The 26,833-nt window shown below is 40.9% G+C and overlaps 1 protein-coding gene across 6 annotated transcripts in view; it reads left to right on the top strand.

Moving 5' to 3' along the window:
• The window catches only part of LOC137167129 (BDNF/NT-3 growth factors receptor-like), a 259,594-nt gene that overhangs the window by 36,137 nt on the left and 196,624 nt on the right, over positions 1-26,833 (top strand). For 5 of the 6 annotated variants that reach the window (XM_067569140.1, XM_067569142.1, XM_067569139.1 and 2 more), the window contains 4 exons: positions 9,453-9,589; positions 17,970-18,102; positions 19,634-19,933; positions 25,831-25,863. In XM_067569140.1, coding sequence (XP_067425241.1) covers positions 9,453-9,589; positions 17,970-18,102; positions 19,634-19,933; positions 25,831-25,863 — 603 coding nt within the window. The remainder of the gene's footprint in view (positions 1-9,452; positions 9,590-17,969; positions 18,103-19,633; positions 19,934-25,830; positions 25,864-26,833) is intronic. The other variant, XM_067569138.1, reaches the window with a different exon arrangement.

Here is a 26,833-nt window from a genome sequence, read left to right on the forward strand (position 1 = left end):
ACTGTGATAGTAGCTATCACAAATGTGTATGCAAATTGGGTTTTTGGGTATGGATATAATCAGTCAGTTGAGGGCAGCTTGTCTTACTAAGAATTGCAGGATTGGCCCCCAAACTTGTCTAAATAACAGGATTTTTGTTTTCATATAGAGAAGGGACTGACTCTTTTCTCTGATACTTAGTATTGTAAATCTTCCAGCAGAGATTTGGCTTTGCGCTTGTTAACTTGCATTATATAATTGACAGAATTTTAGAAGATGCTACTCCCTGTTTGCAATTACAATCTAAAAGCCAGTTTGCTCATTTCTTGCTGTGTACAGGAAGCCCTTGTCCGATAATTTGTATAAACAATTGTTAAGATAGTTCTAAATAAATTAGACTCATGCAGGCTTTACTCCAGACTGTGCAAATGGCCATGGTGATGGATTTTTATTCTGGAGGTAAATAAATGTCAGGAATACCAAGTTAGAGAGTTTTGTTAGGAACAGAGTGGGAGACATCATGGATTTTAGATGCTAGAGAGAAAATGAAGCCAGATTGAAAGATTGGCATGTTTATTTGTTTAAATAATAGAAAAGATGTAGTAATATTAGTGAGTCAATAAAATAAGTATTGGCTCTTACGCTGTCACAGCACAGCATAGTTCAAAACAGCAAGATAAGGCATAATCCAATGGGTGTCGAAATTCTTTCCATTATCAGTCAAACTTCTACTTTTGTCAGCCTTATCTGTGAACATAACAAGCAAAACTAGTTGGCTTTTTAAAAAAGCCATAAACATTCTCTCTCTATTACCTGTCAGAATATTCATTCGCTCTCTATTCTATGTTGTTTACTTTGGCCCCAAGTAGGAGCTGTTATGCATGATGTATGGTGGCAAACTATTTTTATTCTCTCTGTACTGAGTTTTTTTTTTATCTGTGATCAGGATCTTCATGAATAATGGTTTGTACGAGTGCAACAGGGTTTACACTGTAACTCAGAAGTTGAGTTACTGGTTTCTCATGCAACTGAACTTAATTAAAACATTTTTCATTATTAAGGGCTTTTAAAAATAAAATAAGTGAGTTGACTGTCATAATTTATCGATGAAGCATCTTATCGGGAAGGAGGGAGAGAGTAGGAACCAGACTTTCAAAAGTGCATGTACCTAACTTGTGCACGTAATAACTCTGATGCACACATACAAATCCAGACTATTCTTATGCACAAACCTATATATCTTTACAACTCAGGGTTTGGGGGTGAACAAAATTAAACACACATTTTTGTACATGAAAATCTGCTCCATATAATTTAAAAACAACATGCTGTTTTATAATTGTGAGTTGCTCTCTGAGTTAGTTTTAAATGGAAGTATTTTATAATAGCCATAGAACAAAGGAATAGGAATATTTAAGGGCAGCAGGGGAGCCAGTGTGTCCTTCTGGGTAGAGCACTGGTGTGGGACTTCAGAGACCTGGATTCTATTCCTGATCCAGCAACTGGACTGCTGGGTGAACTTGGGCAAGTCATGTCAACTTAGTGCCTCAGTTTCCCCATTTGTATAGTGGTGATAATGATACTTATCCCCTTTGTGATGTACTCATGAAAAATGCTATATAAGAGCTAGATATTATTATTATTTCATCCTTGTAATGTAACTATGTAAAGACTTACGCTACCTCCTTTTCAACAGTCTAAAGAAATGACTCTCTTAATTCTTTACAAAATGGAGGTTGGGTCAAGACTTTGCCTTCAGGAACATGCACACTTGATATCAAGAGTGTGAGACTATTCTGTATGATTGCAAACATCTTGCCTGATCCTCTTCCTCAGACCTAAAGGGGTCACTGTTCAAAAAGCTCCATGTTTATCATACTGAAGTATTTGACTTTACTGCGATATTTTCAGTATTCCTAATTATAGGAATAAGAAATACTGCCAGTAGAGCAGAATGAACATTTACTGCTCCATATTAAATGAGTTTTTAAATAGCATCTGCTGTACAAGAAGTCCTTTGCCAGAGGTTTGCACTCCATCAATCCAGCTCTCATTAGCTTCCATTAAAATAGTTAGCAGAGCTCTTGATTCACCTGTTAAGGCTTGTGTCTGCTTTGCCCAGCTCAGTTGCATTGAATTCATCTGATTGCTTTGGAGAAATGAGGTGGAGAGACTGCTGACAGCAGCACTGAGTGCTCTGGTCTGTCTGACCCTACTCTGAAGTTCTCCTGTGAAATGGATGTAAGTGTCTCCTTAGAATAAGCTCTGTGAAAGGATCTTTGAGATATTTCTATCTTTTGGACCTTTAAATGTGAACAAAGGTGGGACTTTGCAGCCACAAAGGGAGGTGGAATGGAAATGCTTTCTATTTTGTGTAACTAATGCTTTGCATGTAACCTAGTATGGGTATCCTGTTTTCAGTGCTATAGAGGCACAGCAGACTTGAATCTTATATGTTATTTCTGTTGCCTTCAGTGGAAATGTACCTACTTACCCCATGGCTGACTTTGGCTCACCGTTTCTTGGCTGCATCTGGTTGCTAAGTGTAACGTAACAGGTGCATCATATTATCAGCAATTGCCAAGTTTATGCCCTAATTCAGGAAAAAATTCTGCCTTGTTTTTAAGCCCATGCAAACCATGAGCAAATATATATTTTTCAGGATGTTAGCATCCTTGTGTCCTGGAAGCTAGCCAAATTTTAACTGAATTTATCCAACAATGATGTTCATTTTTGTTTTTGAATGAAATATTTTTCTTTATATTTTCTAATTCACAGCCAGGAAAGGTACTGTGTAATTTGAGGAGTCACATTCTCTCATTTCTTTATAAGTGCCATATCCATCCTCCAGATAGTGTGATTGGTTGGATAAAATAAATAGCAAGTTAAGTACTTGCTGCTGGTTTGCTTAAGAACAAACAATATACTCACACATGGGGCAAGTCTTCTGCCAACATTAAGGATGCAGTGAGCAACCTTGGACTGCTTTGGGAGACTTGTGTGTGGCAAGCAAGGCTGGGTTTCGGCTCATTCGTACCCACTGAACTGTAGAGAATATCTATAAAGCAGCGGTTATAAAAGTATGTTGTACAAGCTTAAATATAATGGATGATTGTCGTTCCCCAAATTAAGCTCATCAGTCTGTGACTGACAGCTGTATTGCGAAGATGGTTAATGAGATTCCAGCTAAGGACTAAAAAGACCTTAATGAAGGTCAGATATAGTTAGCTTGTTATGAGAAAAGTTTTGAATGTCAATCTCCTCCTCCCCTCCCCCAGCAAAATGTCTATTCTTATCAGAAGAAAAATCCTTTTTTTGGTATGGTGGGGTCCTTTCGGAGTGCTGCTAGTCCTCATTTTTCACTTTTTTTCTCGAAAGCTTGTGATTTGTTTTTGTTCCCTGTGGCTCTTGAAGCCCAATATCTCTGCTCCTGCCTGGCCTAGATGGGTAATTATGGAGCAACATGGTTCCCAGCTCAGAGATAAAGGTTTGAACATATATCTTGAACTTGGATCCCAGTGTGTACCGTGTAGAGTGCTGGACTTGGGTCTGTGGTAGGAAACTTGCTGTATCTGAAACCAACAATAAAAGAACACTTTTTTTTGCTCTGCCTCTCATCCAGCTGTGATTTCAGACTAAGGGCTGCAGCCTTTAAATGAACAAATCCCCACTTGACTTCAAGGGGAGTTCGGCAATGGAGTTCTGTTCCATAAAGGATCACAGACTTTGTGTCGATGTTAATAAGGTGAACATTTTCTGGTATGGTATCTTTTTATTTTTGTGCCCAGGTAGGTTGGGAGTGGGGAATACTTATTGTAGTAGGAGGAAAAAAAAACCAAAAACAAGTGAAATGATAGAGCCAGGTCCTTACAAGAGTGACAATTCAGGCTCAGTTTCACATCTTTTTTGCTCTCATAGAACATCATTACATCTCTGGTGATACTGCGAATGTCCAAATTATCAGGAGTAATGTCAGAAGTCAAACTGAAAATCGGTCCAGTGATGTGGCACAACTGTTAGCTCCTCAGGTTTCACACCTCAAGAGCAAGAAAAATTTATCTCTGAATGTGAACTCGGACTCTGACCTCTGTTTCAGTGATGGGCTGAACATGGCTGTACCATTATTGAGACAGAGGTTAGCCACAAAGTTTGGGTTCAGGTTGGAATTTTTATTAGTCAGTGCATATCCCATGGTTTGAACATAGAGGGGGAGATCCTGGCTCCATTGAAATCAGTAAAAGTTTTACCATTGACTTTAGTGGGTCCAGGATTTCACCTTAAAAAGGCTACACATGGAGGGAGGGAGAGAGAGAGAGAGAGAGAGCGCGAGCGCTAAGTACTATTAATATGACTTTCAAGACCGACTGAAGGATTTAGCTCTGTGAGTTCCGTTAATTTCTCTGGGAGTTGTGTGGCAGAATCTTCTAGTCATCTTTGAAAATGTTAGCCAAAGTATTTGTTTGTTTTTTGCCTTTGTTGAAGTGCTATCTACGCACTGTAGCGAGATGGGCTGCACAGCTATCATACCACCAAAGTTTGACTGTCTATCTGTAATGTGGCTTCAGGAAATAAATGTACATTAATGGAGCCTATAGAGGTAAATATTCCTTTTAAGAATTAGTGTCTTGGATAATTTTACTATCCAAGGATTTTGTGTAGGGCTGAATGGCTCAGGACTGTTCACATAAGTGGTGCAACTCTGTTGAAGTCAGTTGTGCCAATATGTGCTCGTGATAAATAGAAGGTGTGTTTTGACATAGCTTTTAATCCAAGAGCTGCCTCTTTGTTGGAATAAAGTTTTATTATCTTGAATTATCTTGCATAGACAACTTTTCCATATTCTGTACCGTATTACAGTCAGAATTGCTTAGTTACCACGTACATATTTAAAATATCTCTAATTATGTAACGTGGAAGTCCAATTGAATGTTCTTTAACAGGTGCTGTACTCTTTTTGGGAAGAAAGCACTTGCTTTAGGGAAACAATATACTATGATATGAGTGAGAAGAAAGGGCAAAGAAAAGCTGTGTGCGTGTGTGTTTAAATGAACATTAAAATCTCATGAGTTTAATCATAAAATGAAATCTATTAAGTTAGACCCAGTGAAAGGGCATGCTTAGTTCTGATTAAAAGTTTATGCTAATTCAGGGAAAATTTAGACATCCTCCTTTTACTTTTTATTCATTTATTCATTTATTCATTATACATTTGTATTTTAAAGTTGTGTTTAGCAACCCCTGATCCTGCAGATGTTTGTGTGAGAGCAACTTCAGGCATATGAGTAGTCCCACGGAACTCGATGGATCTGCTCACATTCATTGTTTGTCATGTGCACAAGTGTTTCTGGTATCAGGGCCCATGTTTAAATGAAAATTATCATATAGTGTAGAGACGGACGATCAGGAATTTCTGTTATCTGTGTCTCATGACCCAAAAAAGAGGATATTCAATTAAATTAAAAGGTGGCAAATTCAGAACTAATGAAAGGAAATACTTTTTCACCCAACCTGTAATTAGACCGTGGAACTCATTGCTACAGGCCATAGGTGTGCACAGCACATTACACTTGGGTGTGCACCTACCTAATTTTCGGGCCACACTGGATCTCACAGCATCATTTGTTTCAGCGGCAGCTAGCAATGTCTTACCCGCTGCCAAAAAATCTACCAGGGGGTTCTTATTTTCAGCGGCAGTTCGTGACGTTGTGCCTACTGCCAAAAAAAATGTGGGGTCCTTCTTTTCAGCGGCAGCTCGCGTCGCGTTTCGGTTCTGTTGAGTCATGCATTAGGGTGTTAACGCCTATGCTACAGGCAATTGTAGAGGCTGAGAACTTAGCAAGATTCAAAATAAGATTGGACATTAACATAACCATCATGACTATACAGAATTATCATAATTAATACTAACAAAAAGTTAGGAAGGGATATTAAACCTCATTCTTCATGGGTTAAGCTAATCATCTCCATTAGAGATCAGGATGAGACCTGTGGGAAGATGTCCCCCTTTTCTTACTTTCTGTTCTTTCTTTCTTCATCTGAAACATCAGGTATTGGCTACTGTCAGGGAGACAGAATACTGGACTAGATATACTCAGGACTGATCATGTATTGCAATTCCTAAGTTCCCAAGTTCTTTATAACGCACATGATAGTAACAGTGGCAGCCATCCCACACTTTTATATAAAATAATACAAATTCAGCCAGCAGTAGCAGAGTTAGAAAGAGCACACAGCCTTCATGCTTTAGTAACCGAGTAGCCAAAACTCTATTCAGTCCTCCTAGATGGTCATACGTTGCTCTGAGCGAATGCACTGAGCACACATGCAGGTTCAGGCACCTGATTTCTTCTACACATTTACTAACTTAGGTGTCAGTCCTGGCCACAGTTTTGCCCTACTCAGCTCTCTCACTGTCTCACTCCCAAAGCTAATATAGTGCCACTGATAGCTGTAAGGATTTATGCTGCCCTAGACAAATGGACAGTATCTATTCCCATCATTCACCGTCATCTACGCAAACAACATTCTGTTGCCAGAGGTGACAGCCTGTTCCGCCTGCATCATAAGCCCTATATAGCCCCTACAACAAAATCCAAAATGAACTTCACGTTCCACCTATTTATAAGAGTTACCTAACTGAAATCATCCAATTAAAAAAAATGCTGAAGTGAAGCCCTGACCTTTCTCCTTTTAAATAATTCTGCCTGCCTTCTGGGACTAGACGGGGAATAAAACAAAAGCATACCCCATACTAATATTATAATCAACAATACTTCTACAGCACTCTGTATCTCAAGGATTTCTATAAACCCATGCAGGTGGTTGCTAAGGAAACTTCAGGGCTCTGGTAAAATAATAAGATACACTAGTGTATTCCTCTAATGCTGGCCTGAAGACAGCATGTGAAATCCAGCTATTTCTCTCCAAGAAATGGAGCCAAGATCACCTCTGCTGACCTACAGTAAGTAAAATTAGATCCAGAGAATCAGGGAACCAGGATCAATAATACCATTTGACTTTAACCTCAGACTTCTATGATGTAACTACACCCAGTTCAGCAATCAAAAAACACTACAAGAAGCTGTCTTGAAATTTTACCGGACATCCAAGTAGTGCAATAAATGGTCAACACTGAATTTTTTTTGGCTTATATGATAGGGTTCATATGAAACTCTGTGTGTTAGCAAAAGCTCTGTGAACTCAAACAGAGAGACACTTTGAGTAGTTTTAATTTGGCATGAGAGATGTCATGGAGGTGTTGTCCGGAGAAGATACTACTAGGAAGAAGCTGGGTAATAAAATTCTCTCCCACAATAAGGTACGCCCACAGGAGTCAAATAGTTTTAAGAACTAATAAGGAAGCGTGTCTGCATGGGGTAAATTATCTCATTACTTCTCCTTCATGCTCCCTATCCAACATAATTAATATCTAAATGTTCCTTAGGATTAGTTTAGTTTCCTGCCTGGCTGGGTGACAGACACTGCTGAGGTTTGAAATCATGGCTAGCAAAAGCAGATGGCCACCTTTGCTAACAGATTACTGCACCAAGGCATACAGCCATCCAGCTCTGTTTCAATAAACTTCAATGTATGATTTACAAAGTGAGCATAATAGAAGAATCCATGATGCCTATAATCAGAATCACATTACAGTACTGCTTAAAGCACTAGCAGAATTGCCTAAGCAGTTATTGTATACTCCTGCCGATTTCAAATCTTATTAGGCAAGAAAGCAGTGCCTGGAAAATGATTTGTCCTGTCTTTGCTATTACTACCTCTCATTTCATTTTTATTGAATTAATTAAACTTAAAGTGATATTTCAAGAACACATAGTTTCTATTGAATTTTTAGCCAATATATTAATGTGCTGTAATTAATAAAAATCAGATAGTTAGACTCTTATATGGGGCTTTGTAATAAAAAAAATCACCTAAACTTGTAAACCTGCAAGTGCATGATGGAAACTGCTCCATCCTTATATTTAAAAAAAAAAAAAAAAAATAGGGATGGAGGGAGAAGCTTTGTTGCAGAAAAAGGAAACTCATTGCAAAACAATAAATATCTAACACTGCTTTTTTGCTAGGCAGGATATTTGAGATGATAAATTGCAAACAAAACATGCCTAGGATTACTACTGAGCTGAGCATCAAGGTTGAGGGCAAGCTACAGTTATCTTTCTATAGTGGATGATGGCACAATATCACATAACACAACTTCTGTGTTTTCAGCATACTGCACTGCTTATTTTTTTTTTAAAAAAAAATGTTTTGAAGAACAGAAAAAATATACTTGTCATGTCTCATGTACCTGAAGACAAGTTAATTTTTGGCCTAATATGCTGCTGATCATATTTTCAAAAGAGTCTCCTCTAATTTAGGCTTCTAAATGAAGTGTCCAGGTTTTCAAAAGTCCTCAATACATGGCAACTCCTATTGTTCTGGGAGCTGCCATTGTTTTGGGTGCTGAACTCTACCAGAAACCTGACCATTTGGGTGCCTAAAAGGGAGTTGCCGGGAGCTGAGCTCTTTTGAAAATCTGCCCTATAATTGCTTTGTGGGGCTTGATTCTCTCCTGCACCAGAGCACTACTCAATGCAGGTGAAAGGGATGAGGCATCAGGTTCTAGCTCCCTGATCCTTGGGACCAGCCCTGACCCAGACAAAAGTTAAAGTAGCTTCTTAGCAAATGAGGCAGAGTAACCATTTCATTGAGGCTAGTTCAGCCCTGTGGCTGAAGTACCCTGGAAATGCCCCTGAAACAGTTGAGGAGCAAAGGATCTGGACAGTTTCAGCTGCTCTGGCTCTGCCCCTTCCTTCCCTTGACATGCCCATAGCCCCTGTCCCTCTTACTCAGTTTGTCCCTGAAGAGCTGGGGCCCACATTTGTGTGACTTCTTTGTGGGCTGGAGCTCCTCTGATTCCATTATTTGTGGGATTTCTCCCCCTATCCTGCATGACGCTGTGGGCTAGATTTTCCCCTTAGTGTGTATATATATATATCACTCAGGGTATACCAGGAATAGCACCATAGCATTTAGTAGGCAAAAGGAAAATAAAGATTTTTATTGCAGCCACCACAAAAGATAAAAGTATCTTATTTTCCCCTCAAGAATGAAGGAAAGATTTTCAAAGATACAGTTGGAGTTAGATGTCTGACTGTCCTTTCTACCTTTTGAAAATGTTTCCCTCCTCTATATCTTAATGCACCTGAAAATAAACTAAAATTTTCTAGGGAAGTGGAGTGGAGAAAACTCTCACTCACATGCTGTCTCAAGGACTTTAGTTTCCTATTACTAAAGGTGCTCTTTGCATTTTTTGACCAAACAGTATCACACTGAATCTCTGATTAGCTGAGTAAACTGAGTTTTTGATTACATACAGAGGTTGTCAAAGAGTTGAGCAGCTCATTTGAATATCTACCCTACATCTGACACACACTAACACTTAGATTTTTTTTTTTTTGCTTGTGTCACAGGCTTGCCCTCAGCAAATGTGAGCGTTTATAACCTCACTGTTGTGGAAGGAAAGAGCATCACGCTGTACTGCGAGGCTACTGGGGTGCCATCTCCCAATGTATCCTGGGTTGTCACAAATCTTGTCTCAAAACATGAGGTAAGTTTTACTTTCAAATATCTGGCTATCCGGAGACAGGATATACCTGCTGAAGAATGGCATGTGGCCAGTCTTCCACTATTATTTTTCATAATCACAAATACAAAATAGCTAATTGTTTACTTTGCATTTGTTTCCCAGCTATTCTTAATCCACAGTGACTCATGCAGTGCTTCTGGGACCAAACCCCTTCTCCCCCCACATTTCTTCTTCCTTTGAGACAGTGACTTTTATTTACATTTCTGTATCACCAGTTATAAATAATAATGCTGCCATTCTCTGGAAGGGTCCTGGTAACATAATGAATCAGGAGAGTGAAGGTCAAGTGGGTTTTGATTGTCACAACAACCCTAATATAGAAAATTACAGTCTCATAAGAAGAGCTTTGTGTGTGTAATTTTATTATATTCCAGGCCAAAAATTTGGTTAAGCCAGAATTGTGGTTGTAAATATGGATTATTTTTGTGGGGAGAAACCCCTTGAGAACATTGTTGGGTTTTTTTGTTATAAAACAACAAAAACCAAGTGTAAGCCGTGAAACTCAATGTTAAGCTTATGCGATAAGAAAGAGCAAAAGGTAAAGTCTGGACATGCTTATTCAAGAAGGTCACCCAAATAACTCTGACTGTCCCTTGTGATCCTACCATCCTGTGTCCATGTGTCACATTGTGCGTAAGATTGAGACATATTAATTAAATCCTTTCTGATGAAGGAGATATTGATAAGGACTTTAACAAGTGTCCAGCCTGTGCCTGCTGACAGCCTAAATCCACTTTATTTGCATTGTGCTCAGGAATTCATGGCTTTGGCTTTGTGAAAGTGGTCATCTGATATCTGGGGATACAAACTGCATATGTTATTTTTGGGCCTTTAAGAGGTGCATGGCTCTAGACACAGAGGGTTAGACCCTGGACTTCAGCTCCTGTCCTGCCGTGCAAAGGGAACAGAGCTTGCCTAGGAAGGCAGTTAGGGATTTCCCTAGGGGGTATCCTCAAGGGTTAGGCTGACATAGCTGGTTCTGTCTCCCTCTCTCATAATGTCTTTTTTCTCCGCCCCTTCCATTAAGTAATTCCTAGATAGTTACAATCTTGTCTGCTTTAGTTAGTCGTCGTCGTCTTCCTTCCCCCTCCCCCCCCCCCCCCCCCAGGAATTGCTTTGAATTTTTAAAAATGTTTCAGAATTTCTTACAGCAGGAGGAGCTTGTAAGCTGCTCAAGGACTCTTTCTCCTCCTCCAGATAGCCCCAGCTTCAAGCCTCTATTACTTCTTCCATTGTGGTCATCTATAGTGGGCCTATGCAAAATGTATAGGGTCTGCTTTGGAGATGTGCAGATATGAGAACACTGGTCTTTAATGTACAGAGAAACTGAATTTAATAGCTAAAATAACCTGCCTGAAACTAGCAAATGCACCAGTCCTCACTGAGACCAAGAAATTAAATCAATTTGGGGAGTCTTTCCCATGTCGTCTTTTTTTTTTTTAGTTATGTGCCAGAACAAATGTAGGATAATGCTCAAGAAGTGAGATCACCTAATTTTTAAAAACTCTCCTATCTTCAGAATGCTTTGTCCAATTTACTTCAAACTTTCCAGTACATTTTTTAGCTTGGCATAATTTTATGCCTGTGAATTTTCATAGTGGTTTATAATGGAAGGCTAGCTCCAGCCTTAGCTGTGAAATAACACTAGTCTCATCAGTAGTATAGCAGAGTACCTTCTTAAACTCCTTTTACTGTTCACCATGATCCCTGCCCTTCCTGCTGCTTCTGTGTGTCTTCTTTCCTTCCTCTCCTATAAAGAAAAATCCCAGAAGTTTGCTCCAATCCTACAAATAGCTACCCATGTGCTTCGCTTTATGCATATGTGTAGCTTGATTGACCTCACTTGGTGTTTTCTCACTGTACTCTTAGGTCCTGATCCTGCAGTTGAATCCCCGTGGATGGACTGTTGAACCTCCTGAACACCAATGACTTCAATGGGACTGCTTACATGTAGAGTAAAACAAATGTGTCCTGTACATTATTAGCCTTGGGGTAAAATCCTGACTCCATTGAAGTCAACAGTTTTATTATCTTTTATTATTTGTATTACTGTAGCCCCATTGTGCTTTGTGTTCTAAAAAGGCAGTCTTTTTAGGTCCTGATCTTGAAATGTGACACCCATGAGCGGATCCTTATACTCCCTGGAGTACCATTGAAGTCATTGGGTTCTGCAGGTGCCAGAACCCATTAGTAGAGATTCAACTGCAGGCTCAGGACTTAAGTGCATATTGGAAAGAATCCCAGCAAAGGATGTTGTTAAGATGTTAAACCAATAATCCTAACTGTTGTTCATTTAAAAAAATTTTTTTTTAAAGTTCCGTTATATTTAATATGAAATTAAAGAACCTAGACACAAACTAGCAGTTATTTTAAGAGATCAGACGCAAAGCTTTTTTGCTTTAAGGGTGCCAGTTTGCTTGTTGTTCATCCCAATGTACTTTAATTTCACAGCACATATGGCAATTATTATTATTTATTTAGTGCTGTAAATGTTCACAGTGCTTTACAAAACATTGAGGCAATAACTGTCTTTTTCTATTAGCCTATGCTCAAACTCAGATAAGACAAAACATGGGCCTTAGTTCAGGCGGTAGAAGAGACCAACTTAATGTATGAAGGATTCAAGATAAGAAGAGTCTTTCAAGAGAGAGCTAAAGGAGTTAGAGAGGGCACTTGGTAGGCAAGGTATGAGAGACTACGCTAAGCTTACAGCAGGAGTAAAGAAGGTGTATAGCCCAGAGTGAGGGAACCAGCAAAGCATTGATTGGGATGAGTGGAGGAGGAGACAGAGCAAGTTTAAGAGGAAATGAGAACAAAGGTGAACCTTAGAAGTAAGTGATGAGGTGGAAGAAAGGGGATGAGTGATAATTCTGAAGAAAAACAAGCGGTGATCAGGAATTTAGAGAGAGAGAGAGAGAGAGAGAGTCTGGAGAGAGCACATGTTTGGAAAAGAGCAGGGGCCAGATGCTCAGCTGGTGTAGATGTGCAAAGCTCCACTGAAGCCAGTGGAGCTATGCTGATTTACACAGGCTGAGGGGCTGGCTCCAGGCCTAGAGGGTTAATGAGATGATGAATGGGAAAGTGATTCCAAAGGTAGTTAATGAAAGAAAGCCAGAGGCAGTGGAGTCAGCCTGTTCAGCATGGACGTAGAAGTAATCCAGAATGATGGTAGAGGACTGGAGAGAGGAAGGGCAAGCCAAGCTTCAAAGTAAGGAATAAAGGGAGAGGAAGCTGGGAGGATTGTGGACTATGGCTGTATGGAGCAAGGGAAGGTGGGCAGATGAAGGGAGGCATTGGATGTGACAGGACAGGAGGTAGAGAAGCCACTTGATTGGGGATGTCTACTCTTCTGATTCTGACATCTACACTCGTGGTTTCGGTTCACAACCCTGGTTATCCAAAAGTTTTTGATGTTTTGAGATGTTGAGGTTGTGCAGCGTACAGAGTCGAAATTTTTCCTTCAACTAGTACCACACGGGTATAACTCAACAGGCCGAATTCTACACTGATTTATTCCTGATGTGATCTCATTGAAGTCAAAGGAGGGCATATATCAGCATCTTCTTCTTCGAGTGCTTGCTTATGTCGATTCCGTTCTAGATGTGTGCGCGCCTCCGTGCCTGGTTACTGGAACTTTTCCCCCCCTCAGCAATACTTGTAGGCTGGCTCCAGCACCCCCTGTCGGCCATATGCCCCCTCAGTTCCTTCTTTCTACCTGTGATGGTTACTGGAACTGCTCTGCTTCCTTCACAAGTGCTCAGTACCTTCAGTAGTTTTTGATAGTTATTTGTTCTCTGTTAGTTAAGTAGCTGTTAATAGTTCAGTAGTTAGGTTAAGAATAGTCCCTGCTGGGACCTTTGCCCGGGAGCGGGACATGCCCTGGTGTTCGGGTTTCAAGCCCTGCGTCTCCTGCAGCAAACCCTTCCCTCTTAGTGACCCCCATGATAGTTGCCTGAAGTGCCTGGGTGAAGGTCACAGGAAGGAGAAGTGTAAGATCTGTAAGGCTTTCAGGCCGCGGACCCAAAAGGAGAGAGAAATCCACCTGAAGGCCTTACTGATGGAGGCAGTGCTAAGACCAGCCTCCGAATTGGCACAATCCACCTCGGTGCCGAGTATGGCATTGGGGCAAAGTGCCCATTCGGCACTGGCCCTGACACGGCACCGGACCTCTTCCTCTTCCCCATCAAGGAAGAAACAAAAGAAGCCATGTGTGGAGAGAGGCCACTCCTTTAAACTGAGAAAGTCCAGGGAAGCGGGGTTGAGCACGGGACGCGTTCTGGATCAGCTGGCTGAGGGTCAGCAGGAGAGGGGCTTGCTGCCCAGGAGTGTGACCCTGATTAGAGAGCCACCCCCAGCTCCTGGAAGTGGAAGGGGTCTCTTCAGCTTACGGTGCCATCGATGCCGGAGACTTTCCAGGTGGCGCTGGCCCGGGTTGCCCTGCCCGTACACCAGGGGGTGCTCAAGGTGGTGAAAGCCTTGTGGCAGACACCATTGTCTGTGGCCCCAACATCAAAAAGGGCAGAGGAAAAGTACTATGTTCCCGCCAAGGGTTTTGAATATCTGTTCATCCACCTCTCCCTGGGTTCCCTGGTGGTGGCAGCTGCCAACGAGCGCAATAGGTAGGGCCAGCCTAGCGCGACTCCCAAAAACAAGGACAACAAGAAGCTGGACCTCTTTGGGAGAAAAATGTATTTGACAGCAAGCCTGCAGTTTTTGCATTGTAAAAAACCTCCTGGCAGGTACAATTACAGTCTTTGGGACTCCCTCAAGTGTTTTGAGGAGTCCCTGCCCCAGGAACTGGCACCAGAATTTGCCACCTTTCTTGAGGAGGGCAGAATGGTGGCTAGAGTGACCCTGCAGGCAGCTTCCAATGCGGCACACTCAGCCGGGAGGGCCATGGCATCGGTGATTTGCATGCGTCGGTGCTCATGGCTGCTGTCTTCCAGGCTGTCGCAGGAGGTGCAGCAGTCCATTCAGGACCTCCCTTTTGACAGGTCTGCCCTTCTCTCAGACCAGACTGACACCAAGCTGCACGGTCTGAAGAAGTCGAGGGCTATGCTGTGTTCCTTGGGCCTTTATATCCCCCAGACCTCAAAGTGCCAGTTTTGCTCTCAGCAGCAGCAACTTCTCATTCGGGAGGTAGAAAACCTTATCAGCCTAAGGGCTGGAGAGGAGGTACCGACAGACATGAAAGAGAGAGGATTTTACTCCCGGTACTTCCTTATTTCCAAGGTGAAAGGGGATCTCAGGTCCATTCTAGACCTGCATCGTCTCAACAAATATCTCAAGATACTGAAGTCCCACATGGTCTCCCTAGCCTCCTCCATTCCCTCTTTGAATCCAGGAGATTGGTATGCCGCCCTTGACATAAAGGACGCGTACTTCCACATCATGATTTTTCCTGTCCACAGGCGATTTCTCTGCTTCATCAGTGCCTACTCCCACTACCAATTTATGGCATTACCCTTTGGCATCTCGTCTGCCCCAAGAGTGTTTACAAAACGCATGGCTGTGGTGGCAGTGCACCTAAGATGCAAGAGCATGCAGATTTACCCATACCTAGATGACTGGCTGATCCAGGGCAGGTCTCAGTCTCAGGTCCGAAGCAGCCTGAACCTCGGATGTACCACCTGCCGTTAATAAATGAACAGAAATCAACATTAAAGGCAGTACAGTGGATAGAATTCATTGGAGTGGTCCTGGACTTCACACGGGCCAGGGTGTTTCTGCCCCAACCTGGCTTCGAAGCCATGTTGGACATTATTATTTGGCTGCGCAAGTGCCCCATCACGACAGCCAGGTCTTGTCTGCAGCTGCTGGGCCATATGGAAACTTGTACGTATGTAGTAAGGCTTGCACGCCTAGGGCTCAGGCCGTTCAAGTTGTGGCTGGCCTCGGGGATGCCCCGAGCAGGCACTCATTGGTCCAAGTGGTCACGGTCCCTCTTCCGCATCCTGTCCTCACTGGAATGGTGGCAGGACCCTCGCTCGGTGCTGCGGGGCATGCCGTTTGAGGAACTAACCCCCTCAGTCACATTGGTTTCGGATGCTTTGGATCTGGGTTGGGGAGCCCATATCAGCTCCAACCACAGCATGCAAGGGGTTTGGTCGTGGGAGAAGAAAGACATGCCCATAAACGTGAGGGAGCTACAGGCGATGTGTCTGGCTTGCGAGGTGTTCCTTCCCCTTCATTGTGGGCAAGGTAGTGTGGGTGTTGATAGAAAACACCGCTGCCATGAACTATATCAACGGGTGGGGGCCCACTCCTCGGCTCTTTGTAGGGAGGCATTGGCAGTGAGCCACGATTTTCACTTTATGGCCTCTCATCCTCCAGGCATCACGAACGACTCAGCAGACCACCTCAGCTGGTCCTTTTTATCCCGCGATGACTGGTTGCTCCACCCGAGGGTAGCCACTATGATCTTCCAGAGGTGGGGCTCTCCCCAAGTAGACTTGTTTGCATCAAGATGGAACAAGAAGTGCCCACAGTTCTGTTCTCTCTGTGGTCTCAAGAAAGGGTCGCTGTCTGACTCCTTTCTCTTACAGTGGAGAAATTCTGCTGCTTCACAGAATTCTCCTGAAAATCAAGAGGGGCAGGGTGAACATCATACTGCTGAAGCTGTCAGTCGCCACCCCTCTGTAGTTGCCTTAGTGGCACCGGATCTGGAGTCTCCACATCTCACAGCACGGAGACTCCATGGTTGAACCTGGAGGAATGTTCATAGCAGGTTCAGCAAATTCTGCTGGGTAGCAGAAAGCCTTCCACTCGGGCTGGATACCTGGCCAAGTGAAAGCAGTTCACCTGCTGGGCAGCGTCCCATGGAATTCCGCCCGAACGGTCATCGATCCAGGCTATTCTGGAGTACTTATTGCACCTTAAGCTGCAAGGCCTGGCTATGGCTTTCATTGAAGGTTCACCTCGCGGCCATCTCAGCCTTTCACCCTCTGCTAGATGGGAAATCGATTTTTTTTCCTTGCCATGATGGTTAGGTTCCTGAAAGGAATAGAGAGGCTCTATCCTCAGGTTCGAGACCCGGTGCCTCCTTGGCATTTGAACCTAGTTCTGTCTCGGCTCATGGGTCCTCCCTTCTAGGACTTGGCTACCTGTCCATTCCTATTGCTCTCCTGGAAGTTTTCCTTCCTGGTAGTGATTACCTCAGCGAGACAAGTCTCTGAGATTAGGGTGCTTACCTCAGAGCTGCCATACACAACCTTCTATAAGGACAAGGTCTAGTTGCGACCTCATCCTGCTTTCTTACCCAAGATGGTGTCTCAATTTTATTGTAACCAAGATATATTTCTTCCAGTGTTGTTTCCCGAGCCACATTGCTTGGAGGAAGAAAGGAGATGGCACATGCTTGATGATAGGCGGGCATTAGCTTTTGACATTGAACGCACTAAGTCGTTCTGGAAAACTACGCAACTCCTTGTTGCGGTGGTGGATAGGATGAAAGGCTTACCTGTCTGTGCCCAGCACATTTCCTCCTCGATAACTTCCTGCATCAAGTTTTGTTACAAGCAGGCGAAGGTGCCTCTACCGGGTGTTGTCATGGCCTACTCCACCAGAACGCAAGCTTCCTCGGCAGCCTTTCTGGCACAGGTGTCGGTGCAAGACATCTGTAGAGCTGCCACGTGGTCATCGGTGCACACCTTCACGTCCCACTATGTCATTGTCCAGCAGGCACGGGATGAGCTGGGTTTGGCAGAGCAGGGCTGCAGACAGCTCATCTGTAACTTCGGGCCCTCCTCCAAGGTATTGCTTGTGAGTCACCTAGAATGGAATTGAAATGAGCAAGCACTCGAAGAAGAAAAGATGGTTACTCACCTTGTAATTGTTCTTCAAGATGTGTTGCTTATGCCCTTTCCATGACCTGCCCCCCCTGTCACCGCTGTTAGAATTGACGGCAAGAAGGAACTGAGGAGGCGTAGGGCCGGCGGCACCCCATATACCGTGGCGTGTGTGAGACTCCAGGGGGCGCTGGAGCCAGGCCTACAGGTATTGCTGAGGGGGGGAAATGATTCCGGTAACCATGCATGGAAGCACACACACGCCTAGAATGGAATGGACATGAACAACACATCTCGAAGAACAACAGTTACAAGGTGAGTAACTGTCTTTTCCTCAGTGGGATTGTATATGTGTAAATCAACACAGGGCCACAGAATCAGGCCCACTACACTGATTTACAACATGGAATAAAATATTATGCAAATATAATAGTCAATTTTTTAGCAATAAGGTTAAGGGGAAGGATAACTGAAGGACTCTTTGGAACCTAATCCTAGTGTGTCTCTTGTTTTATACGCTGTTCAAGCCAAATACTTTTTCTTGTCATTTGTAGAGTAATACAAGTAAGAATCCGGCCTCCCTAACCATAAGGAATGTTTCATCTAAGGACAGTGGAATACGGATTTCATGTATAGCAGAAAATATTGTGGGAGAAGACCAAGCTTCTGCTGACCTCGTGGTGTTCTGTACGTAAACAGGCTTGCATACAATTTCAACTGCAGTTAATCCTGGCTGAACTGCATCAGCACAAAACATCTGGGGTATACATTTCTGTTGGGCATGCAAATTGTTGAAACAAAAATATCACCTAAGCATATGAACTACTTTGCATTTAACATAGAGGAACAGCACAACCAGCAGTTGTTGTGTGGTCCCTTTGCTACTCTGCTCTGAGCACTCTTACATATCTGTGCTCTTATAGTTGCCTATCAACTTTCAGTTTGAATTCCCAAAAGTAAATTTCTGAAGTCCAAAATATTCAAATGGTAGTTTAAATGTGAAAAAGGCATGTGGGTGTATTTTATATACATATAAAAATACATGCACATCAAAGATGGTGGTCAAATCGTGGTTTTTAATTTGAAATTTTAAAATCTTTCATCTAAAGGCAATAACCGTGGTATGTTTGTTTAAAAAAAAAATCAACTTGTAACATTGGTTTTCCCAGGCATATATTAGTTAGGTTGTCCTTGGCCTTGAAATAATCTATTTATCTGTCAAGTCCAGGAGAAGAAGATGGGCATAGGATAAAAACACTGACCCCTTAACTCTGAGCTCCTATTCTGAATCTATCTTAAATGAATTAAGTAGGCTGTTTTTACATGCTTCAGGTATTGACCATCTATATCAACCCCCCATTTTATTAAAAATAGACATGCTTAATAGAGAAAAAACTTGTTAGAGAAGTAGCTATAGATTAACTTCATATGATTTGATTGTTCAAACTGGGTATGAAATAGCTAAGTGAAAGGGCATATGCTACAAATACTGGAATGGTGTAAACAAGGAATCTTGGATTGGCACCAATATGATTGGTACAAGAGCGTATAATGGGATGTAATTAGATGCAATTAACAAAGGAAAATTCAGTCTGAATATCAAGGAAAACTTCCTGACAGTGAAATAATGTACAAGTCTGCGGAATAGGACTCCCAAGGGAATTAGTAGAAGCCTATAACTCAGGGCACTTAAAACTGGACTGGACAAAGTACTAGAAAATTACTATAGGAAACGATCCTGCACTAGCAGGGGAATTGAATGAATGAACTAATAGGTCTGTTCCATGGTTCTGTAATGAAAATTATCTGAAAGTTTGGCTGGCTATCTGAATGCATATCCAGTACACGCTATTTTGGCCAATCTTTTTAATAGTATTTTGGTGCTTTGGTTAAAAACAAGGAGTAATAAAAAAAACTTTGACTGAACCTGCCTGACTTATTAAAGTTGGTTATTGTTTTATTGGAAGCAGTTCACACATCTGATTTTAAAGAATGACTTACAGGGCTATTGTCCATTTCAGGTCTGAATTCAGTTCACAGACACAGCAGATGGCTTCCTTTATGAATATCTACACTCATAAGCACTAGGCGGTAGTATCCAGAGCAGCCAGTTCCTTAGCTTTAATGATTTAAAACAAAAAAAGTCCCCAAGAATTTGAAGGGGAAAAAAGACGTGTTCAGGATATTCTGATGTTATTCACTCTTCTTTTCAATATAGTTGCACCAAATATCACATTTATTGAACCTCCAACCCCGGACCACCACTGGTGCATTCCATTCACTGTGAAAGGGAACCCCAAGCCCTCATTGCAGTGGTTCCATGAAGGGGCTATACTGAATGAGTCGGAATACATCTGTACTAAAATACATGTTAGCAATCAGAGTGAATACCACGGCTGCCTTCAGTTGGACAACCCTACCCATTTGAACAATGGTGCTTATACCTTACTGGCGAAAAATGAGTATGGAGAAGATGAAAAAAGGGTTTATGCTCATTTCATGTCCGGGCCTGAAGATGGTGAGTACACTTTACTATGTTAGAAATGGCATGTTGATGAGTGTGTAGAGCTAGTACTACTGGTCAGTTTATTTTTTTGATGTCACTGTTTGTAAGAGAAGCCGATCATCTGCTTTTTAAATGCACATTTTCTCTTAAAATAAATTTGTTGTAGATGTTTACAGACAACTGCTTTAAAAAAAAATTCTGCTTGCATTTGAGAATTTTGCTTTTTAATTAGATTTGCTGAAGTGAGCCTCATAGTAGCTCTCTTTCACGTATCCTGCGCCATGAAGACCCTTCTTCCATTACCAGACAAAATTTTAAAAAAATAATCCTTTTTCTCAGGTATCTTTTCCAACATATATGTTCTGATCCTGAAAATATTGAGTGCCAGTTCTATATGAATTGAAGGTGCTCTGCATCAGGAAGGACTAGGACTAAGCTGTGTATCCATAAGACCCTGTACAGGTGCCTATCTTCTGTTGTCTCCAATGCAAATTCCACAGTGCAGTTCAGTATGCAGATGTCAATACATTCTTTAGGACACTAGAGGGAGCAAGAGAGAAAATAAGTAACCAAGAGGCAGGAGGGACAAGATGGCAACTCTTACATTTATGTGGTGATTTGCCACATTAAAGAGTCCATATCAATTCTCTTTACTGCATCCTTGGCAGAGGGAAGATATGACAGGTACCCGTAAACTGCAGGAATGACATTAAATGTATTGTGTTTATCTTGGTTTGATGCTTTGTTCCCAGATCTTCAAAACTATATGTACAGTAATTGTGTGGGTAAATGGCAGGCAACTGGTATGCAAACTTACGCTGATTGCATAAGCAAATCAGGTGTGCAAATGTGTGTGCATTTTTGTGCAAGAAACTTCACGTTCATATTTGAAAATCTGGGCACTAGTGTACATTTCAGTTTTCCAAAAGTTAGGTAGCAATAACATGTCAGTTGAAATACGATGTCCAGTCCTAAGTAATATTTCACAGTAATAGAGGAACTGGCTTTTTAGTCTTCAAGATTTTCAATTCTTTCACCCTCAGTACAAGTTAAAACTAGTGAAAATATATGCCATATTCAGTACTTGTAACAGGCTGTTTTAACCGAAACAATGAGCTGTGTGACAGTTCTCTTCCGGGCTTGAGTAGGAGTAGATACAGAGCTGACACAGAGAGCTCTGCTTACCCCTGCTGCTCTTAGAAGCTTCTCTCTTCCCTTTTCCTCTAGAGCCCTTTCCTTAATAAAATTGTTACAGGAACAGACCATGGTTTTAGCTACTGGCAGCCTCCAATAGTGCATTATAACAATTCAATAAAACATATATACTGTTTAAAATAGAAAGTGATATTAACTTGGCTGCATTCGCTTAGAAGAATAAACAGTTTCCCCAACAAGTTTAACAAGGCTACTTTGAACTTAGTGAATTTTTTTTCTTGGAATAAAATAGATTTTATTGGCATATTTTCAATATATTTTCTCCTTCAGGTTAACAACTTAGACCTTCTTTCCCAGTAGTGGCCTTTTAAATTATAAATCAGACTCTAACTTATCCTTCCATTTATACAGGCAGTATTTATTTATTCCTTCCTTCAGTTTTTAATTCATAATGAAGTTGTAAATCTATGAAAAAATCCATGTTGTGTTCTTTAAGAATAACCCTGTTCTCTGAGGAAACTAAGTTTCATAAATGCATTGTAGTAGAGATTACAATAAGCATAGACAGGATGTGCCTAGCTTAGAAATCGCTATATATGCAGTGTGTGGCTACAAACCACTCTTAAATTTTAACAACAGGAAGAAACCATCTACCCAGGCAGACTCCCAAAAATAGTCTTTCTTGGGATTTCTACATAATGCTATTTGTGACACCTGGGCTTTAGCATGTCCTGCAGAGTTGACGTAGGTTCTTCATTTTTACACTCCCAATTCTTCTCCCCTTGAAGCTGAAATAAAATCAAAGGCAAAAACTAGAATCTCTTTGTTTCATTAATACTTTTATCGCTATCTGAGGCACAATCACAAGTTTTGGAGCCCTTAAAAGGCTTTTTCCAGTGATATTGTTACTGTGTAGTTTCATTGTCAATCTGACATATTATACAAGGAAGCATGAAGATTAGACCCACACCCAGGCATTATGTTCATTTCCATGCCTGCATGATAGAAATTAAATACCAGCCCTGATGTTTACTGGGGTGGGGTATTTTCATCAGGCTTTGAACTGATTCTGTAACTATTACATCACTTATGGGCAAATGCACTGAAGCTAAAAACAGATGAATAAAAAAACCCCACCCATAAACTACAGAAATTAAAATGAATTATGAAAATAAATAAAAATGAAGCCTCAAGCGCTTTTGAGCATGAGATCATCAACATCAACATAATACTCTACCTTAAAATTTGATTCAATCATGATGCAGATAAGATCCATGCCAAGAATCTCTCAGCCTACGTTGTGTCTTTGCAGAACACATTCATTCTCATGTGATACGGGGCTGAAGATGCAGGCATAAAGTTAAAAAGAGCTTCTGATTGTACTTGCAGCATATTAATAATATTGCAATTAATATTGTCAACCACATCATTCACCAGAACCTTTGCTTTAACTATTAAGGGCAAATATCTGTGATCTGGAGCTTTGGTTCCTGGCCTCCCATATGTATACAGATATATTTTGTGTGATCAAGTTAGCAGGAATCAAGCTAAACCTTTCCCCACTTACAGCACGTATCTTATGATGTGTATCCAGCTTGAGGGATCAATGCCATTCAAACTCAAACAGCTTTCAACCAATAACTATCCCCATATATGAAGCTATATTTAAATAGGAAGTGTTGATTCAAGGTGCATTAGTTCAGCTGCCTAATATAATACAGTTTCCTTACTTATTATTTGCCAAGATCGACACAGTGTCAGCCTAACTGGAGCTAATGTTATCTGGAACACATTTTGTTTGTGTTAGAATAGCAAGGGAATGATCCATAATAATGCTCCCAGGAAAGGAAAGTTGCCTAAAAAAGCCACACAATCTCAAAAGGCTCCTATATTATGTAGTTTCTCAGTTGAATTCTCCATTGTCTTTTTTTTTTTTTTTTTTTTAATAATTAACTATTTATACTTCAAACACACCAGTCACTTCTCTGAGGGTCTTATAATCTGAGCTCCTTAGTTGCAGAATCAGGAGGCCTAAGGCATCTATGTTTTTCACTAGGAGGGTGGTGAAGCACTGGAATGGGTTACCTAGAGAGGTGGTGGAATCTCCATCTTCAAAGGTTTTTAAGCTGAGGCTTGACAAAGCCCTCGCTGGGATGATATAGCTGAGGTTAGTCCTGCTTTAAGCAGGGGGTTCTACTAGATGACCTCCTGAGGTCCCTTCCAACTCTAATATTCTATGATTCTATGATCACTCCTTGGGAGCAGCACAGCTAGCTTTGCCTCCCCCCAGGACAATCTAGAGGGCAAATGTTAATTTGCTCCGAGATGAGCATAGGAGTCTGAAAAAAGCCTTTTCAAGGAGGAAAAAACACCTTTAACTTCAGAAGATATACCCCAGTCCACAGACAGAAATGTCTGAAAATTATTCCATGAAAAATGGACGGTCACAGAGCAGGAACTAGTCCCGATGTCATTTCCATGTTAAAGCTCTTCTGCTAGTGACTCTCCCAAAAACCAATTTATACAGCACTTCCAGTCAGCTCACTTTCACCTCTCTCATTGGCTCATCCCCCTGACTGGTCCTGTGAACTTGGAATAACTAAGACAAACAATTTATACCACAGAGAATCTCAAAGAAAGCAAGAATTGACTGTCAGTATCTTTGAGTTACTGAAAAACAGTCCAAGGATAATACCTTAAAAAGGGAAAAATAGCAGATATCATAGTTTTTTGAAGGTGATATCTAGACATAAATGTGACTTTCGCTGAACTTTTGGGTTTTCAGCTGAAGTCTTTAAGTATAAAAGGTGACTGAATGGAGTATGTTACTTCCTAGCCCTTACCTCACAGGCAGAAAGTAAGTCTTTAATTAATCTGTGGTCTAATGGGCTAAATTAATCCCTTGTCTAATGCTACCTAGTTAGACCAGGAGTTAATTTCATTCTGAGGGCCAAATCCTGGTCCCACTGAAATCTAGTGGAAGTTTTGCCATTGAGTTTATTGAGCTCATGAGTTAGCCCAAATACTTTATTTCCTCCAGATTGTGAATTGCAAACATATACAGCTGCAAGTGTAGGAGGCCACTCCTGAAAACTTTTTCACATCATTGGATGTTTTATGTTGGAAAAAATTATGTCCATGAAGATTTTCAAGGAGAGAGAGACCCAATCAGAAGTATCTTGAGGTTAGATAACAGATGCTCATTTCACCTGCTGTTTTTTTTCTACAGATAGATATGGCCATTTTTATGGTGGCACCTTAATCTGCATTATAACTAAGCATTAAAATATCTGCAAAGACATTTGCTGATGCTCTGTTGCAATTCTGTAGATGTTTTGCAGCTCCCAGTTTCATACTTCTCACAACAGATTCCCAAGCATTTAACATAAGAAAAGCAGCAACAACTATGTTCTTATCCTAATTTATGATGGCTTTGTACCAGCATAACTCTACTGCTATGGAGTTACTTTGGAATTACAGTGGTGTAACTTTGAACAGAATCGTGTTCACTGAGCTTGTTCTTCTTACTTGAAGGTTTTAAATATCTTTTAATTAAATTTTCAAGCCACATAGAACAAACAGGAAACATATAGAAAACTTAATTAGGGGATTACTGTATAGGATTTACACAATACAATAGAAACCCATTTATGCTTATCTGATGTTATCTTGAAATATAGCGTAAAACAAAAACTTTCCAAGTTGAAATAGATTGATGCTATAATATGCACAGAAGGAGTTTTGTGCACTGAAGATTTGCCGGATCAGGCCCAGGTACAAAATGACATCAGAACTGTATATTGGAAAATGCAGATCAGTTTTGTCCATTTTAGTTGATTAAGGGTTTGATTTTGTAGATGTCCTGCATGTGTGACTCTCATTTTCTTCAACAAGACTTCTACCTGTGGATCAGATGTGAAACTGAACCCCAAGCAGTGCAACTCCAATAGAGTCAATGAAGTTAGACTAAGCAGCACATCAGTGACTTTAGCCCTTAATCATTTGTGATATGCTGCCAGCTGACAATATTACAATTTTAAAATAGTTTTTCATCACAGAGCTTTAAGTTAAGAACTAGGTGAAAGCCCGTGCTGTCGTATGGGCATAAAAGCTGAAAATGGCTGAAAACTTAAAAACTGGACAGTAACAGACCACAAATACCAGTGGTGGTAGAACTTGGTGATATTCTGAACCAAAAAAGCTCTCAACCATGCTTGTAGCTGATTCCACTGCTGCACACAGATTAACAGATGTTCTAGGTTTTAGAGTTAGACATGGAGAGAGACAATATATATAGGCCAAATACACCCTGTCCCAAGTCATTGCTACTCCCATTGAAGTTAATGGGCCAAATTCTGGTCCCCTTAATATCAATTACAATTTTGCCATTGATTTTTTTCAACAGGAATAGTTCATACTGCAGTTATTCCAGCATAAAAGAGTAGAATTTGGCACTGTTTGGAATTGTAACTGCCTTTGCCAGGACTCAGTTTTGCCCTTGGTGTAGATCAGATCTTTCACATGAAGAAAATGTTGACATTTTGCATGTCTCTGAAAAAAATTAAAAATGTAATTGAATAAAAAGTCTGTAGAATGTACTTAGGTTATTTGAATTTGTGGACAATTGATATTATATAATATCATTGCTATGGCTAATAACCTTTTAACTCCAAACAGAATTCCTAAAAACTATTATTTTCATGCACTTTTGCAAGATATTTACAAACTCTTTCTATTCTTTCTTTTCTGTTCAGAGAGTGGCCCATTCGTGGATCCTGACCCTTATGGTATATATTTTGATTTTCTTTTTTTCAAAATCTACAAAAAAGAATGACAAATTAAGTAACTCAAATAACTAAAGGATGGACTGTTATGCTCAGTTAAACTTAAATATTATGTTAACGTGAACCAAATGTTCTTTATATTGATGGTTCTTTTCCTGCCTTATATTATTTTAAGATAAATGAATACAAATAGAGCTTTCTACTGCTTTCTCTGCTGCTGTTGGTTCAGACAAGAAGAAACATAAATGTACTGCTGTAGAATGGTTGCAAATATCCACAAATGGAGGTTTAAAGCGATTGGTGGCCCAACTCTTGGATATGGAGTTTTTGTGATCCTTCCATAGTTATGTTTTCGGGGGGGAGGGGAAATTGAGTTCATTGTCTCTTCTCCTGTAAGTTAATTAATACTCTGACAATTCAATGTTTATTAAAAGCATGTTTTACCACATGGAGGGAAGCCTATGTTACATCTCAGAGAGAGGAAAATTCCCATTAAAAAACGAGGTTGGCACAAGTGAGGACCCTTATAATTTGTTTGTTTGGGTTTTTTTCTTCCCCTCTTTCCTCCTTTCCATTGTGTCTCTGTACTGGTTTTTCACTCCACTTCTCTGCTCATTTTTCACCCTATTTTTACTCTCCCCCCGCCCTCACCTTTCCTGCTATCTATCTTATATAGTCAGAATTTGCACCTGCTAACATCTGGATGAGAGCTATGCTTTTGAACCCAGAGTATTCTAGTTGGCACTGATTTAGGCAAAATGTGTTAACTCATCCCTGATGAAGATCCAATCTGTACCATAATAGCAGAGCAGTTTGTAAACTTGGTTGTAGCACAGTTGTTATCTAACATCTCTGGGCTGTCCTGGATGGTTAGGGACAAATTATTTTTATAATGAATTGAAAGTCAGTGTGAGTTAGGTGCTGTTGAAAACTTTACACAAACTTAATAAAATATTGCCTAAACTCAGGTATA

This window comes from Emydura macquarii, unplaced genomic scaffold (assembly GCF_026122565.2).
Source record: "Emydura macquarii macquarii isolate MOO-44397 ecotype Brisbane River unplaced genomic scaffold, CSIRO-AGI_Emac_v2 contig_2897, whole genome shotgun sequence".
Classification (NCBI taxonomy): domain Eukaryota; kingdom Metazoa; phylum Chordata; order Testudines; family Chelidae; genus Emydura; species Emydura macquarii.